This window comes from Bidens hawaiensis, unplaced genomic scaffold, assembly GCF_021521415.1.
Source record: "Bidens hawaiensis isolate Kalapana, Puna unplaced genomic scaffold, B.hawaiensis_p1.1 tig00056129_1, whole genome shotgun sequence".
NCBI classification, from domain to species: Eukaryota; Viridiplantae; Streptophyta; class Magnoliopsida; order Asterales; family Asteraceae; genus Bidens; species Bidens hawaiensis.
Window position 1 is genome coordinate 52999 of NW_027500127.1, and position 17958 is coordinate 70956.

The following is a 17958-nucleotide window of genomic DNA, read 5'->3' on the forward strand; positions in this document are numbered from 1 at the left end:
TTTATTCATTATTATTACTATTATACTTATTATAATGATTTAAAAAAGAGAACTAACAAAAATATCTATAAAAACTCGGGGTGGCAGGGGTCGAACCTACGACCTGCCCCCCGTGAGTCAAAAGAACTAACCAGCTGGGCTACCAGCAACATACATCATAGTTTAGGAATGATTAAATATAAGCAGACTTATACACGACTGAATACAAGAACAAAACCCTAACAATACAATTGATCCAATCAGTTCGCGTCCCGGCATTTCCGCCGTAGGTTGGGGTGTGACAGGTATAGTATTGGGTATTCTAAAATCGGGTATTTGAATACCCTATTTCCGGGTATTGAAAAAACCCCTATTTTCAGGTTTTTTTCGGGCTTTTTCCAGGGCATAGATTGGATTTTTATGGGGTTGCACTTTTTAGGGGTGTTTGGAAAACCCGATTCCGGGTATTAGAAAAATCCGGTTTCAGGTATGGAACCGGTTTCGGTTTTCGGGTATTACCGGGTACAAATTGGGTCCGGTTCGGGTACGAGTTTTGGTACTGAAATACCTACCCTATCCGTACCCTACGGGTAGGGTCGGGTACGCGTTCGGGTATTAAAAACCAGGGTATAAAAAAACCGGTTGTGGGTTTTTTTTCAGGTCCTGTTCCGGGTTCGGATTTTTTATACACGTCTACAAGTTATGCTCTAATAGGTTTTAGAATCAAACTAGTTTTGAAACAGATCTATCTGGTCTGGTCAGCGAGAAAGCAAGTAACTTGTTCTATTGTGGAGGGCCCATTTCATGTTGGGCTGTAGCTGTTAGCTTCATTTGCTTTTGTTAAAAGCCCGCGAGGTGGACGTTTTCGAGATTGCACAATTGTTGAATGTTGAATTATTTGACAACAAAAGCTAACACGTCCCAAGCAGAAATTGGCTTGGTTTATCATAAAACCTCATGCCATTATTGTGAAAATGTTGCTCTTTAACTAGTTTAACGACATTTATTATGATATATGATAACCCTTGCCAAAAATATCATGAAAATGTCACGTATCACATGAAAAAAAAAACATTTGTCCTTTTAAGTGTCAAATATCATGAGACGACATTAACTTCTCTTGATCATCAAGTAAACCTCAATTACGACATTTTCCGCGGCCGTTAAAGACCATTCACATAACACCTGAGAACACTACCAACACTTTCCACGGTTTAACTTTTGTGTTATTATGCAACAAAAACTGAACAAAAAACCTTAATATGAATCCAACCACAAACCCATCTGCCAACTAGTCTACAAAAACTAAACTTGCAACAGTCCAAAATATCATCAGTTTTAACAAACACATTTCACCATCCATAAAAATAACTCATTCAAACCAACAAAATATACCACAAAAGCTGAAAAGTAGTTTAAATCGAACCTAATTTGTTAAAAAAATCGTTTGAATCTTGAAATAATGACCCATTTCTTGATTGTAAGGGTGAATGTCTACATTCGGCTCATATACCCAGTTTTTGTTTTATCTCGTTTCATCATCTTTACGAGTCAACTTCTTGAATTTGACCAACTGCAGCAACATGACATATTATTGTAACGGTAATAATATTGTTTTTGTAATCATAATATGCATTTATTATTTAAAGAACTTGCACCTGCAAGATCCACAGCTAAGTTTGCTTGGGTATCTGCATCAGAGTTCAAGTCCTGAAAAAAAAATTATTACAAAAAATTTCATGTTATAATTAATATAATAATGTTCTTGTAATCATACCCTTAAAACATGATCTATCTGGAAACAAACAAATCTATCCTTTAATTTCTTTGCTTCTTCATACAACTTGCTAATATTTTGATTCTTCACCTTCCATAGACCTTGAACCTGTACCATAAAGCATACTAGAGTAAATTACGCTTTTAGTCCCTATGGTTCGTTGAAAACATCCCTTTTAGTCGAGTAGTTTTTTGTGGCCTTTTCAACCCACTAGTTTTATTCTCGTTTCAATTAACTCCATGTTTTTAACTCTGTTATAATTCTGTTAAGCATACGGGCATGTTAGTCTTTTTGTTTGATGCAAATAGTACATACAAATATTATTTGATATACCATTGCATTAATACCTGTATATCAAATAGAAAGACCGAAATGCCCCTCTACTTAACAAAACAACTTGACAGGGTTAAAAACATAGGTGCATACAAGTATGAATTGATGTACGTTTAGCATTAATACCTGTACATCAGCTAAAATAACTAAAACGCCCCTGTACTTAACAGAGTTAATAACATGGAGTTAACTGAAAAAAAACACAAAAAAAAGACTAATGTACTACAAAAAGCCGGGGGAAAAAACCTATTGCACAAAAAGAGTTATTTTTTACACGCCACAAGGACTAAAAGCATAGTTTGCTCAGTATTCATGTATACCATACACATATATTGCAATATTATTAGTTTCCAATTAGAAAAAACAGATTACCTGCATGCAAACAAGTTTGGAATCGCCTAGAACGCGTATACTTGTAAAACCTTTACGAAGAGCATATCTTAACCCTAAAATCATAGCTCGGTATTCAGCAACATTATTAGTTGTTGTACCCAAACCTTCACGCAATCGACAAACCTACAAAACAAAAGTCTATCTATTAAATATCAAAGAACGCAGGAAATTAGTTAATTAGTTATAACTACCAAATTTCCATCCTCGGTTCGTAAAACTGCTCCTGCTCCAGCTGGTCCAGGGTTTCCTTTAGACGCACCATCAAACTCAAGAATGCATGTATGCTGTAAATCAATTAATAGTCCAATTAAGTAATTTACTTAATGATGATTGTAAACAAAACTTAAATTTTGTAAGCACTCACATTGGCTGTTAGAGCTTGAGTTGCAAGATGCTCCAATTTAGCTTGCTTACGTGCAGGATCACCCGACATAGATGCTAATCCAAAGCCGTCCTGCAAGATTATAACATTTCCAAAAACTAGTAAACAGAAATTAAAAAGATGTTTTCCAGGAAGGAGGGGTGGTTCTAGCTTACAGGAGTTTGGGATCCTAAATCTTCTTGAAACCTTCTTTTGGACATATGATCGCTAGACGGTTCTCCTAAAGCAAAATGTGGTTGCTGTACGCAAAGAAAAAATGATAATATTTTAGGTTGTGATGGAACAGAACAAAACAAGTTTACAAATTTATATACATGGATCTGATACAAACAAAGCCAGCATCTTTAGTATGCAATGTTTAACTGAAAATAACACGGACACAATATCAAGTGAACATTATACAAAAGTTTACATTTTCTTTTTCCCAAACGATAACAAATGTCAAATTAAATTCTTAGTTTTACCTGAAACGGACACGCCTCAAGATTTCCAAATAGCTCTTGGGTTAGATCTGCAGCTTTAATAGAATAAAGTGCATTTTTAAGCCCGCAAGAAATCATATACTCTTCAGCTTCCTTTGGCATTGTGTAGCCTTTATACACACTCACAGGTGGATCACATACCTACAACATTACAAATTAGATCACATTACACTACTGCTATCATCTTTAAACTTCATATCCCCCTTAATAAATATAAACTAACAACCCACCTATCATGTTTATGTTTGAAAGATTATTATGTACCACTAAGCCCGTTTAAAAATTGAACTGTTAAAACGCAATAAAACATTTTCTCGGGAACGAGCCTGCAACCGACGCGCATAAACTAGAATAGGTTAAAATAACGTACGTACCGAGGATCCAACTTGCGGTTGACAGTCGTTTAAAGTCTTGTAGACACCAACAATATCCCCTTTCCTAACCACAAAGAAAGCATTCTTGTCTTCTCCCAACATTTTCCACAACAACAACTAACATGAACAACTCGGGTAGCAGCACAATGATCAATCTTTCTTCTCAACTCAATGATGAACAAACGTCATTACAAACTCTTCCTGCAACAACAAATAATGAATGATATTTGGTTTGGATTAAAACCCAACAAGTAAAATTGAAAAGAACAGATGGGGATAAAATAAAAGTTATTATTATTGTTTAAAGCATGACGAAATTGAAATTTTATACCAGATAGATGACTCACCGTTAGTTCGTTAAGCTAGTAATAACCGCCGGCGGATGTAACCACGGTGGCCAGTGGGGTAGGGTTTCAGTAGGGTGGGTGGGTTTGGCGGGTTAAACCGAAACAATGTTTTCTGCCGATTTCTACCTTTTGGCCAACTATGGCTATTATTTTTACCCGAAACCCAACTCAAGAAAACTTGTATCTGAACATGAACTAACCTGATCCGAAAAATCCGAACCTAAGAAACGACTAACCCGAACCCGAACCAAAGTAATTTGGGTTGGTTCTTGGGACTAGTTTATGGGTTTCGAGTCAACCCGAATTAACTTTTAGTTTAAAACCAAATATATTTTTAGGTATATATGCTAACCCTAGCCGCTAAGGTTATCGGAATCCGTCCCATTTCAACTATCTGGCCCAGATTGAGTGCTCTCATTCCACCTATTATAGATTGACTCTTTATTGTTTATGTGTATTTCTTACATATCACTAATAGCAACTATAATTGAACACACATGTTATGCCAGATTCATGACGTGCTTAAGTTGGTTTTTTTATTATGGTTGGACTTTGTTAAATTTTACTCTTTTTTTGAGTTATTTTATTGGTTTATGTCGGTTTATTTTGGTTATTTATGTTACGAAGAAGAAGAACATGTAACTTTAATTTTAGCATTATAGTTTTTATTTATATATTTAGTTTTTAAGGATACTTGAAACCCGATTAACCCCACCAGAAAAAACACGAACCCGAATTACCCGAACCTGAAAAACCCATGAGATATTTGGGTTGGGTTTCGGTTCAAGATTAAAAACTTCGAAACCCGAATAACCCGACCCGAAAAACCCAAAACACGAAAAACAAACCCGAAGAACACCCCTACCTTTAACGCAACATCGAATGGGTACCCAGTGATAGTGCGCGTGTAACCCCGCAACAGTGCCTAAAATCACATCACACAACGTCTGTACGTGCATAATCGGATGATGGTATCTGCGTAAACCTGCATTGAACGCATATTTGGTGCCGCCACACGCGTAACACAATGACGTTACGCACGTAACCTGAAACTGAACGCGTAACAACTGCAAAGCCATTACGTATGTAACCGACGATTGAACACGTGTAAGCGGCACCATAAACCATTTTACCTCCATGCCGTAAAAAATTAATACATTTTGGATGGTACTTTATGCACCAATTAGTTGAGGTCAAATTAATCTATACATGTGAAAAAAAATGAGAAAAATAAGAATAATTTATAGCCACGCAAAATAACTTTTAAAACTATTTAAAGAAATTATAACTTAAAATTTAATTAAAAACGAAAAAAGTAAAAACAAAAATGTTTTCACCGTCTTCCTTGAATTTAAAAAAAGACACGGTGTTGAAGGAAAAATGTCATGTGTCTTTTTTATCACTGTGCTTCGTGTTTATTTTCGTTATTGATTGTGTATATCTTCCTTGACATTGTGTCTTTTTTTATATTGTGTTATATTACTCAACATTTTGTTATATTTTGTTCGGCATTGTGTTATATTTGCGATCTATTTTGCTCTTTTAGTTATTGAAGAGGTATGTACCCGCCTCAACACCGAGCAAGGCGGGTCAACCCACAAGATAAAGACATTATGAAGGCACAAAGCTAAAACCTATGCGCATAGCGCATACAAAACATGCTCAGGCATCATATGCCCAGGCACACATATGCTCGCGCATCACATACGCGCGCGGCGCATCAGCGCGCGGCGCATATCACATGCTCGTGCATATCACATCTGCCCAGACACACATGCTCGCGCATCACATATGCGCGCAGCGCATCAGCGCGCGGCGCATATCACATGCTCGTGCATATCACATCTGCGCATGAAATATCTGCGCGTGAGGATAAAGAGAAGACCTCGCGCATCCTCAGGATGGGCGCATATCACACGTGCGCATAATCAACCTCGTCCTTATCCAAATCAGGATTAGGGCAACCTTGATTGTGCACGTCAGACAACCTTCCAGAAGGCATCTTTTTAAGGAGAAAGAATATGCTGATGTTGATAGCTGCCAAATGAAAGGTCGACAACTCAGCATGACACATGTGTTACCACGTGATTACAACCAACGAGAAAGCGCCAGGTGTCCCAGAGGACACGTGGCGCAGTGCGATTGGAGGAAGCCAACGAGGTTGAGCCCAACCGGTGGTAACCCTAGCACTATAAATACAGCATCAACTCCACTTTGATGACACATTCATACTCAATCATTGACAGTTACAAGCAGTGATAACACATTCAATCATATTGAATCACATTCACTCACAGTCAGTTACATACAAAACAGACAGTCTCACAATGAGGGGGTATTAAGCTATTCAGCAATACTCTTGAGACTCTCTTACACACATTATTATCTTCTCCACAAATATACTGATTCTCACGCCGGAGGGTTACCCCAAAGAGGACCCCTCTGTCCCTTTCTGAGGGGTAAGTAACGGCGCTGTTCATTTTGTAGGTGGAAGAACACAGACCCAGAAGAACCATCGGTGAAATAGTATAATCACACCCGAGGAAAGTAGATCTGCTACCAGTGAGTAGATCCACGTTTCTTCATTGGCGCCATCCACTGTTACAAACGGCAATCAGATCTCATCAGATCTATAAAAAAAAAATCAATCACCATGGTTTCTGGAGTTCGTAACGTTGATCAAGCTCTGGAGGATATTGAACGTGAGGGTGTTAACGACGGACAGCAGGTTCTGAGGGTTCCGCGTGATTCTACGCGTACCACCAGCAACCGTCCCTTCGTCACAACCCCTCACGGCCAGACTGAAACTCCTCCAGACGATCTCACGTTACAAAATATGGCCGGCGCGAAACTGAAAGGACCAATGGGTCCAGAAGAGGAAACAAATGATCCAAATGAATGGCTCATTAACGAGCAGCGGCGTCTGATGGAAAAATACAATGAAATGGTCAAGCAGAAAAAGCTAGCCGACCAAACACAATGGCAAGCTTTTGATAAGCAGACTACAAAAAGGCCGCGCGCGCCGGAAGAAGGACATTCTGTTCACACTGCACACACTGAGTTCAGTGATGAAGAAGTGCATAGCATGAGGAAGACACGGGATACTCATGCAGGAGGCTCACAGCTCCGCGCGCCTGTGAACATGGCGCCTGGAGCCAGAGCAGATCTGGATCTGCACATGTCGTACAGCCCACCGGTCAGAGGGCAAGTGGACGTAACCACGCCCTACAGACCAGCCATCCTGGTAAAACACTCAAAGTTTACTGCGCGCATCGCGCAGGCTCCCATCCAGCACAAGACAAAGATGCCAAGTGGTCTGGGCAAATATGATGGCACAACAGATCCAGATGACTTTTTGCAAGGTTTCTATAACACGGGAAACCTAGAGAGCTGGACGATGCCAACATGGTGTCATATGTTTGCTCGCTGCCTCACGGGCGCAGCGCGGGTATGGTTCGAGAGCTTGCCGACAGGGCAAATTGATGGGTTCGAGGAAATATTAGAAAAGTTCCAAGCCCACTTCGTACAGCAGCGCAGGCACACGCGCGATCCTGATGACATCATGCACTGCATACGCAGGAATGATGAAACGATTGAAGATTACATCACTCGTTTCAATCAGGAATCCCTGGCAATCGGGGGTATAACTGAGCAGCTCCTGCGTGTGGCCTTTATACAAGGCGCGCGCAGCGATCAACTCCGCCGGGCTCTCGTAAGCAAAGATGGTATGCCCACCACGTGGGCCAAGTTAATGGAGGCATCGCGAGTTTTCGCGAGAAATGAGAAACAGATTGCCCAAGATAGGGCAAGAGAAAGAGCGCATCAGGCAGAATCACCGCGCAGCAAAGAGAAGAGGGCCAAACAGAACTCTGTATGGTCCAGGTTGCAGCCAACAAGTTTTTCTTCTGCGGAAAAACAAGCGCAACCAACCTCACCCCAGCCCCAAAAAGAAGTTCGTAATCGCGGGGAGGGTGACAAGAGGGAGGGCGGCAGAGATCCTAGCAGACCTCTGCCAAGAATATGGACACCCCTCACTAAAACACCTTCACAGGTGTTAAGTACTGAGAATGTCCAATTCAAGCCCCCCAAGCAACTACACTACAAGGGACCGCAAAACAGTGGCAAATATTGTGAATTTCACAGGTCCCCGGGCCACAACACCGACGCATGCCATCATTTAAAGGATGCGATCGAGAAGGATGTAAAGTCAGGCAGGCTGGCTCACTTGGTAAAAAACCAAAGAATAGAAGATGAGCAACCGGAAGGAGCCTCTGCCAGCAAGAAATACAAAAGAATCTGTGTGGCTGAGGGAGGACGACAAGGGCAGACGTCAAAAAAGAGAAGCGCGCAAATCCACGGAGATTGGCGCGAGCAGCAAGTCATCTTCCCAAGAATCAGGGGAGGCCCTTCAATAAGCAGTCCTCTCGTCATCACCACACACATTGCTCATTACGAAGTGTCAAAGGTCCTGGTGGACACTGGAAGCGAATCTGACATTATGTATGAGCAGTGTTTCAGAAAGTTAGACCCGGCAGACCAAGCGCGGCTCGAAATTGTGAACGCACCAATCTGTGGTGTTTCAAATGAAATCATCCATCCACTGGGCCAGATTCAGTTTGAACTAACTATGGGGGATGATGAGCACAAGCGAGCAGAAGTTGTCAACTTCTTGGTCTTGCCCACCACGTCATGCCACAATATGATCCTGGGTAGGGGAACGATTGCCCAATTTAATGCTGTACCGTCGCCAGCGCACGGCGCATTGGGGTTCCCTACACCAACAGGCGTAACATTTGTTTACCGCGATCATTTGTGCGCAGTGACAAGCACGCCGCGGGAAGGGAGAATGAAACTTCCAATGGCTGACAATGCGCCAGAGAAGTGGATTTTAAACCCAAAATTCCCAGAGCAAACGGTCACAATTGGCGCTACCATTTCAGACGAAACGAGATTGAGAATGAAAAAGTTGCTCACAAAATACACGTCGGTTTTCGCGTGGCAACACTCCGATATGACAGGGGTCCCGCGAGACTTGGCGCAACATTCTCTTAACACGTTCAAGTCGGTGGAGCCAATTGCTCAGAAAAAGAGAATCATGGGGGATGAAAAGGCGAAGGCCATGAATGAGCAAGTGGAGGACCTGTTGCGCGCAAACATCATCCGCCCGATCCGATACCAGACGTGGGTAGCCAATCCTGTGATGGTAAAGAAAAGCAACGGGTCATGGAGGATGTGTATTGACTTCAAGGACCTCAACAAAGCATGTCTGAAAGACTGTTACCCCCTCCCAAACATCGACGCAAAGGTGGACTCCGTGGCGCCATTCAAGCTCAAGTGTTTCCTGGATGCCTACAAAGGCTATCACCAGATTCAAATGGCACCACAAGACGAAGACAAGACGGCCTTCAGGACCGACAAGGGTGTTTTTTGTTACACAAAAATGCCCTTTGGTTTAAAGAATGCGGGCGCCACCTATCAGAGACTTATGGATTCGGTTTTCAGTGAACAAATCGGAAGAAATCTAGAAGTCTACGTTGATGATTTGGTGATCAAGAGCAGGGAGGAGAGACAAATGCTCAAAGACATCGAGGAAACTCTTCAGCGCCTAACGGAAGTTAACATGAAGCTCAACCCGAGCAAATGTACTTTCGGCGCAGAAGAGGGGAAATTTCTTGGTGTAATGGTCACTAAGGATGGTTTCAAGGTGAACCCTGAAAAGGTGGAAGCCATCCTTGACATGCCTTCACCATCCACCATGAAAGAGGTTCAGAAGCTGAATGGTAGATTGGTGTCAATCAACAGGTTCCTAGCGAACCACGCCAGCAAATCTACTCCATTCGTTAACACCTTGAGGAACTGCTTGAAGAAGAGCCAATTCAAGTGGACGCCTGAGGCTGAGCAAGCTTTCACTGAGATAAAAGAATGTCTCATAAAGTTGCCCGCGCTCACAGCTCCACTTCCTGGCGAAACCCTTACATTGTACCTGTCAGCTGGAGACCGCGCGATCGGCGCAGTATTATTGGTGGATCGCAAGGGGATCCAAACGCCAATATACTATGTGAGTCGGGTGCTCACAGACCCTGAGACGCGCTATTCCATCATGGAAAAGTTAGTTTTGTCACTAACACACGCGTCGCGCAAGCTCCATAGATACTTCAATGGTCATCCTATTGAAGTTCTGACTGGTTACAACATCCAGCAAGTCTTGCGACGCCCCGCGCTCTCCGGAAGGCTGACAAAGTGGGCGCTGGAATTAGGTGAACACACGATCACTTATAAGCCCCGTCCAGCGATAAAGGGTCAAGTTTTGGCGGATTTCATCACGGAAATCCCAGAGGGAAAGATTGAAGAAGCTCAGCGCGAGGTAGACCCTCCGCGAGCAAACGATGAGGAAGATGTTTGGAGGCTATTCACTGATGGAGCCTCCAACAGCGAAGGGTCCGGCGCAGGCCTCAAACTGGTGGACCCTGATAATCATGAATATACTTATGCTATTAGGTTGGACTTCAAGAGTACCAACAATGAGGCTGAGTATGAAGCCCTGCTGGCTGGCCTGCGCATTGCGCGCAAGTTTGGAGTTAAAAGGCTAGAGGCCCATGTTGATTCTTACTTGGTAGCTGCTCAGGTCAACGGCCTATATGACGCCAAGGAGAACACAATGCCTCTATATCTAGAGCAGGCAAAAAAGCTCGTCGAGCAGTTTGACTTCTTCAGAATCATACACATCTCGCGCAGCGAAAATAAGTCTGCTGACGCGTTGAGTAAGATGGCTTCAACTAATTTTGATCACTTTGGCAAAGATGTCAGGGTGGAAGTGATGAGCAACCCGTCAGTTCAAACGCAATCTGTTCTTGTAATTCATACAACCCCTTCATCCTGGATAACTCCAATAATGGAATTCCTGAAGGAGGGGAAGTTACCGGACGATCGCGCACAGGCGAGAAAGATAAGACACAAGGTGCAGAATTATGAACTACTTGATGGTACAGTATATCGGCGCTCTTATCTTGGACCGCTCATGAAATGCCTGGATGCTGAAGAAGCAAGCTATGTGATTAGGGAGATTCATGAAGGAATCTGTGGAATACACGCTGGTCCGCGCATGGTGGTTGCCAAGGCAATGAGCTCAGGCTACTATTGGCCAGGCATGTACTTGGATGCGCTAAAAGAAATCCAAAAATGCAAGGCATGTCAGAGCTACGCGCCAAACACCATGCGTCCAAAGAACAACTTGATTCCAGTGACCTCCGCATGGCCTTTCCACAAATGGGCCATTGATATTGTGGGGCCCCTGCCGCAAGCGCAAGGGCGAGTGAAATTTTTGGTAGTGGCGATAGACTATTTCACAAAATGGGTTGAGGCCAAGCCACTAGCAAAAATCACAGCTGAGGCGATGAAGCAATTTATCTGGAGCCACATCATTTGCCGTTTTGGCCTTCCTATGGAAATTGTGAGCGACAATGGCAAACAATTCACTGACAGGAAGATATCCAGCTGGCTCAAAGAACTGCACATCAACCAAATCTTCACTTCGGTCTACCACCCTCAAGGGAATGGCCAAGTGGAGCGCGCGAATCAAAGTTTGTTAAATGGGCTGAAGAAAAGATTGGAGGGAGAATCCCATTCTTGGGTCGAAGAGTTACCTAATGTCCTGTGGGCGCACAGGACATTAAGCAAAACTAGCAATGGCGAATCCCCGTTCAGCCTAACGTATGGGACAGAGGCTATGATCCCAGCAGAAATTGGATGCCCATCCCATAGGGTACTCATGATGAGCAAGACTGATAACGAGCGCGAAAGAAGATTGGACCTCAACTTGCTTGAAGGGCGCAGAGAAGCGGCTATCATCAATGAAGCCAAATACAAGAAAAAGCTGGAAAAATATTATAATCAGCGCGTTAAAGAATGCCACTTCAAGAAAAATGATTTTGTCCTTCGAAACAATGAAGCTAGCCGCGCGATACCCCCAGGAAAAATGTCCCCCAATTGGGAGGGACCTTATCAAATTTCAGAAGATTTGGGGAAAGGCGCGTACACTTTAAAAGATTTGAATGGCAAAAAGATACCGCGCGCGTGGAACGCAGCACAGCTTAGAAAATGCTTCATGTAAATGTTCAAATATGTAATCAAGGCTTTTAAGCCATCATGAATGATGATTCGCGCTATCTTTCAATATTTGTTCTATTACCTTTGCATACATGTCACACCCTCAAAATCCACTAACGGAGTTTTACCGTCAGAGGGTGTGAACTGGCAGGATCGGAATCATTAGTTATAACCAAACCAAAGAAAACGTTTAAATGAAAAATAAGTGCGGAAGCGTAAAACCTTAATTCAAAAGTTGCGTCACGCAGGACGACTTAAAACCAAATGTAAATGTTAAAATTAAGTTTGCAGAGTAAGATGTTTAACAATTAATGCATGCTCCTAAACCGCGCGCCCGCCTCGGCTACCTGAGAATAACATACTAAAAGGGGTCAACACGAGGTTGGTGAGTTCACAAGTTATATAAGATAAATCGTTTAGCGTTTGAGTTCAGCGCTTTCGTTAAGTGTTTTGCGTAACCACGTTACGGCGTTTAAAAGTTTTGCGTAACCACGTTACGGCGTTTAAATGTTTTGCGTAACCACGTTACGGCGTTTAAGTGTGTAACCACGTTACAGCGTTTAAGTGTTTTGCGTAACCACGTTACGGCGTTTAAGTGTGTAACCACGTTACAGCGTTTAAGTGTTTTGCGTAACCACGTTACGGCGTTTAAGTGTGTAACCACGTTACAGCGTTTAAGTGTTTCCAGATAATGTTATGTCAAATTATATATCGATAGGTAGCTAATCTATACAACAAGTATTACTAAGTGGTTCGAGACCGAAGCTGACTGTTTATCAAGTGCCCGTCACCAGGTCAACCCAGACCATGGTAAGTGTTAGCCAAAAATTACACCCACTCAACCTCCAGTTGAGCTTAGCGTCGGGTGGGGTTTGTCAAACCCAGTAGTACTACTCAACAGTGACTCGCTATTCCAAATATTAACCGGTTCGATGCGTGGGACTTCAAGGGTTACGTGCCGCTTAGCCTCTACAAGTGATATATATAATTTATAACAAAATCTTAAATATGTGTTTATCTCAAAAATGCGTTTATCGGAGTATGTTATCTCCCCCAAGTGAAAAACGTTTGAAAACAGTTCAAAGAGCGGGGTAAGTGAACTCACTGTTTGCGAAGAATATTCCAAATTAGATCACCGAGTGATGCGCGTCGTAGAAAACTCTCTAGCGTTCTAAAATAACAAAGAGATTTTCTAAGTATCGGAACGTTTAACGAGTCTCTAGACTCGGCACATAATACCTATGCACGTATCATGTTTCGTGTTTCGTTTGTGAACCGTGTGTGATTTAAACAAGTACAATTGTGATACGATACACGAGTGAGCAATTACTTTCGTGTCATGTATTAATAACATACTTACAAGCAATTATTCCCGTAAGGGCATTTTGGTCAACAAACAAAGACTAACTAACTATTATTCCCCATAAGGGCAATTTGGTCAATTCATGGCAATCAACTAGCAATTATTCCCCGCAAGGGTATTTTGGTCAAAATACCACAATTATATAAAAACTATCATATTTCATGCATTCCTATACAACTCAGCAGCTAGTTTCATTGTGACAGAATTTCTACTTGAAAGATTGTACTATTTCACCGATCATATCATCTCAATTAATTCACCAAAAATCACCACTGAAACATACATGTCTTAGGTTTCCAGAACATATTTTATATTATTTTTATTCCATATAGATTTCTCATAATGATCAAAACACTACAGTAAACTCATATCAGTCAGATTCATGCACAACAGAATGTTATTTGCAATTCCCGGTAAACGAAAAATCCAATAAATGCAAGACCACTTGGGTTTGGTTCCTAACTCAGTGAGTCAACTTCCAGAAGTGGAACCAACCCAATTGGCCTCGTAGTTCATGAGATATAGAATTTACAATATAACCTAACAGCAGGTCTAACAGCTCAGCTTTGCATCACGTTTTTGTAAAATCATAAAAGTATACTTCCACTTATCCAAAAATTACGAATTTATACTTTATAGAAACTAGACTCAACCTAGTTTACTGCAGTACTCACAATCTCAATCAATTTTCACGTTTACACTTCGTTACAGTCAGTTAAACATCGTATATATATTCTGTCCAGAATCTGTTCACATCAAAACTCAACATCATAACAATCTATGAACTATCATGCATCCATATAACCCTCTAGACACCATAACTACTATCCATGCATATAAATCACACCATACATACAAGATTAGGGTTTGTGTTTTAATTCAAATCAAGAACAACAATCAATCATGCAACAACATCAATCTAGTTATCAATCTATTATCCAACTAACAACTATCATATTGATCACATACATACATATAATCGGCTGAGTTAGGGTTTACATACAACCCATTAAACATCAAAATTACACAACAAGGAGGTAAGAGATGATCAAGTATACCTTCCTAGCACCTAGTTCTTGGATTAATCTCTTGATTGATGTGTGTGTGTGTGATGAAGGTGGACGGCAGCCGTGGATCAAGAGAGGGAGAGAGAGCCGATTTAGGGTTGTAGGTTAATAATAAGTTAGGGTTTGTTTATTAGTGATGTATTTATAATAATACAAGTTACACTCTAGTCCCTCTTCTTTCCAAGGGTTGTTTTTCTAGAACATTCCATCATACTTGCCCAATAAGTTAACATGACCATAGTTTTATCACATAGCACATAATCCTAACACATAATAATCACATAATTATTGTTTTTACGTTTATCGTTTATTTATCAATCGTTTGCGTCAACTCGTTTGCGTTTCGGTGCAAATCCCGAAAGACTACACATGTAGTAAGTGTTACGCGTCATTTAAACCCTAGTTTAAATGTAATGAAGTGTACGTTATAGATTCAACGATCTTAAAGTTTGAATTGACGGAGTTGAGTTAACGGAGTTAACCTGAAATTGACGATTGTCACATCATTCCCATGTTAAAGAATTTTCGTCCCGAAAATTTGAGTCAAGTCGTGATGAGAGTCTGAAAGAGTAAGAAGAAAAATTTTCAGTTTGTCATAATACATGTTTCACACTTCCTTTATTAATTTGGAACAATATGACAACACTATATTGACTTCAAAGCAAAATAAAGCGAAGTAAAACATACATGCGCGAGCCTTAGCTCAAACGCGTTAACGAGTCTTAACTCTAAAACGCCAGGGCCTTAGCCCAAACTTACGAGCCTTAGCTCAAACACGTTAATGAGTCTTAACTCTAAAAACGTCAGGGCCTTAGCCCAAAACAAAGAGCCTTAGCTCAAAACACTCACAAACATCCATCTTACATCCCGCGCAGCCTGATCATAAAAATCCTTAAACACAACTAAGGCAAAGTACATGCCATATCATGTTAAGGTCTCAGGTCGAGGTCGCGCGCGGAATCATAGTGGATATCTGAGTAACACACGCTGACATGTAATGGCTAAACTCATACTTCCATATAAATACCGCGCGACAACGACGCGCAAAAAAGAAATAATGAAAAGTTAGCGCGCATGTCAGCATAAACAAGATACTGCGAAACCACAAACAAAATAGAACAGAGGTTAAGTGAATAATTTCCTTACAACCTTGTTCTTATTTTAACGTGCAAGCATATCTTATATCTATACAAGCAAACATGAAGAGATGAATGGAAATGCGCAAGATGTGAAAAAGAGAAAACAAGTTTCATTCCATTGGATTGAAATTTACAAGTATGATGAGTTACAAATTACAAGTATAAAAAATTAAATATGTAAAATTTGATGAAGGGCTTCTCAAGTCTCCACGTCGACGTCAGCCACTTCATCACCTTCATCATCTCCCGCAGCATCTGACGCGGCCTGCTCCTCATCTCCGAACTGACCATAGTCAAGTTCTTCCTCCTCATTGGAGTCTTCTATCACGACGGTGTCAGGAGCAGATTTATTCGCAGCGCCAGAGCCGCTGGCAGGGGCAACATCCCCCGCGCCACCATCATCGCTACCAGCCCTCTCGCATTCATCGAGCAACTTCTTTAGCGCGCCGAGGTCGGGCTGGTCAGCAAGCGCAGCTATCTGCAAAATCATTAGAAAAGTATTGAGTACAAAACACTTGGAAAAATTAGTCAAGTAAAACTCATTAAGGTCAAGGTACCTGCATAAGGATGGGGATGGGAGTATTCATGTACTTTTCCCCCACCGCGGCCATGTCCGCGCAGGCCGCGTCGCTCTTGTAAGGGTACTCGGATGGGTTCTTCTTCAACATGCCATAGTCATACCCATCCGTAAACCCTTCAGCTCGGCCCACCAAGCGCGCGGCGGCATTGCAGTCCATCACAAGGGCCTGAAACTCGGCGGAATATTTCATCGCCAAAGCGCAGCGAGTTATGCCCTGTGACACCAGCCATTGGCGATCCTGCGCGAGGCCAGCAACAGACGTCTCGAGGACAGGAACCTGGGAGTTTAATAACTCAACAGTTTCCTTAGTCTTTTTTAGCTCCTCCTTATCAGACGCTGCTGCCGCCAAGATTTTTTCTTTCTCCGCCTGCGCAGCACCAAGTGCTTCCTGGCTGGACGCCGCCGTCGCCAAGGCCTCATCTCTATCGGCCTGCGCGGCCGCCAACTCCCTCTTCAGGCGCGCAACCTCGCTCTCCAGTGATGATTTTTCAGTGATACTCTGGACGATAGCTTGGTCACGCGCCTCAGCCTGCTATTCCAAGACACGCACTCTACGCGCGTACTTGGCAACTTCGGCCTCCGCCAACTGCTGCTTCTCCCGCGCAGCTTGGAGCTCATGCCCGCGCTTAATATAGGCGGTGTTGGCACTTGCTCGGTTTTCGCTGAGCTCCGCCTGGAGTTTCTCAGCTCGTGCGCGAGCATCAGAAAGGTTCCAGGCGGCCACCTTAGCCTCTTGCTGGGCTGCCACAAGAGCATCGCGTACTTTAATATAATCGCGATGAAGCTCTTGGGAGGCAGCAAAGAAAGCTGACCCAGCGAAAATGTGATCGTTGAGCAAGTCAGCGCGGGTGCGCTCCTCCTGATACCTCCTTTCAGTAGGAGGCACGGCATGAGCCCAGAAGTCCTCGCATACGCCCATGGATTGGAAGGAACTGTCTTCATTAATATTCCATCTCGGGCGATAAACGTGGTCACCTTCCTACAAAACACAAGAAATGTTCTAAGTCATAAACATACTTATATGGAGGTACGCGCAGCGGAGCAACAAATTAAAACATACCTGCGGGGATGAAGCAGAAAAGTCAGCGCCAGCCCCACCAGAAGTATGCGCTGTGAAGGCTTGTGGCATCGCAGGGCTGGCGCGGTCTCCCAAGGAGTCCTCAGCTTGAGCCCCCTCATCCTCCTCATCTTCTTCAATAGGCCTCTTCTCCTGCGACCTGGGGGGCTCCAAACCAGCCTCGCGGAGAGGGCTGCGCGTAGGAGGAGGCGAGGGAGGTCTCGACGCCGCCAGTTCGGCGCGCAATACGGCTTCCTGCTCCTTTGTAACCCCAATAAGGGGAGAATCAGCACTAGCAGGAGCAGGACCAGAACCAGCGGCGCCGCCAACGGCGCCAGGAGTGTCGCCAGCAACTTGTACGCCAGCTACAACTCCTATGAACAAATCAACAAGGAAAAATGGTTTATGACTGAATCCAAAAGAAAAATAAAGAAGACAAGTGTGCAAAACATACCTTGGCGCAATTCTGTTCGCGCGGCGAACATCGCCATAAATTTCATTCTACCCTTTTCGGAGGGTAGAACAGGGGACTCCGAAGCAGTCCCCGGCGCAGCCTCAGCACCTTGTGGCGCATGTGGC

The 17958-nt window shown here is 42.8% G+C and overlaps 1 protein-coding gene across 1 annotated transcript; it reads right to left on the reverse strand.

The window, feature by feature from the left end:
* Window positions 1-1511: 1511 nt before the first annotated feature.
* Window positions 1512-3827, reverse strand: LOC143601367 (uncharacterized). The gene is made up of 9 exons (XM_077078795.1): window positions 3721-3827; window positions 3329-3487; window positions 3020-3103; window positions 2847-2936; window positions 2674-2766; window positions 2462-2605; window positions 1757-1864; window positions 1638-1689; window positions 1512-1552 (listed from the first exon to the last, which is right to left on the reverse strand). Exons 1-9 carry the CDS (start codon window positions 3820-3822, stop codon window positions 1524-1526), a joined length of 861 nt encoding a protein of 286 aa, XP_076934910.1. The 5' UTR covers window positions 3823-3827; the 3' UTR covers window positions 1512-1523.
* Between the last annotated feature and the right edge of the window lie 14131 nt (window positions 3828-17958).

Coding starts and splice junctions, on each gene's coding strand:
- LOC143601367 (XM_077078795.1), bottom strand. CDS start 3,822: ATGTTGGGAGAAGACAAGAATGCTTTCTTTGTGGTTAGGAAAGGGGAT. Junction 2,767..2,846: donor CTCAAGCTCTAACAGCCAAT/GTGAGTGCTTAC, acceptor ATTGATTTACAG/CATACATGCATTCTTGAGTT. Junction 2,606..2,673: donor GAACCGAGGATGGAAATTTG/GTAGTTATAACT, acceptor TTTGTTTTGTAG/GTTTGTCGATTGCGTGAAGG.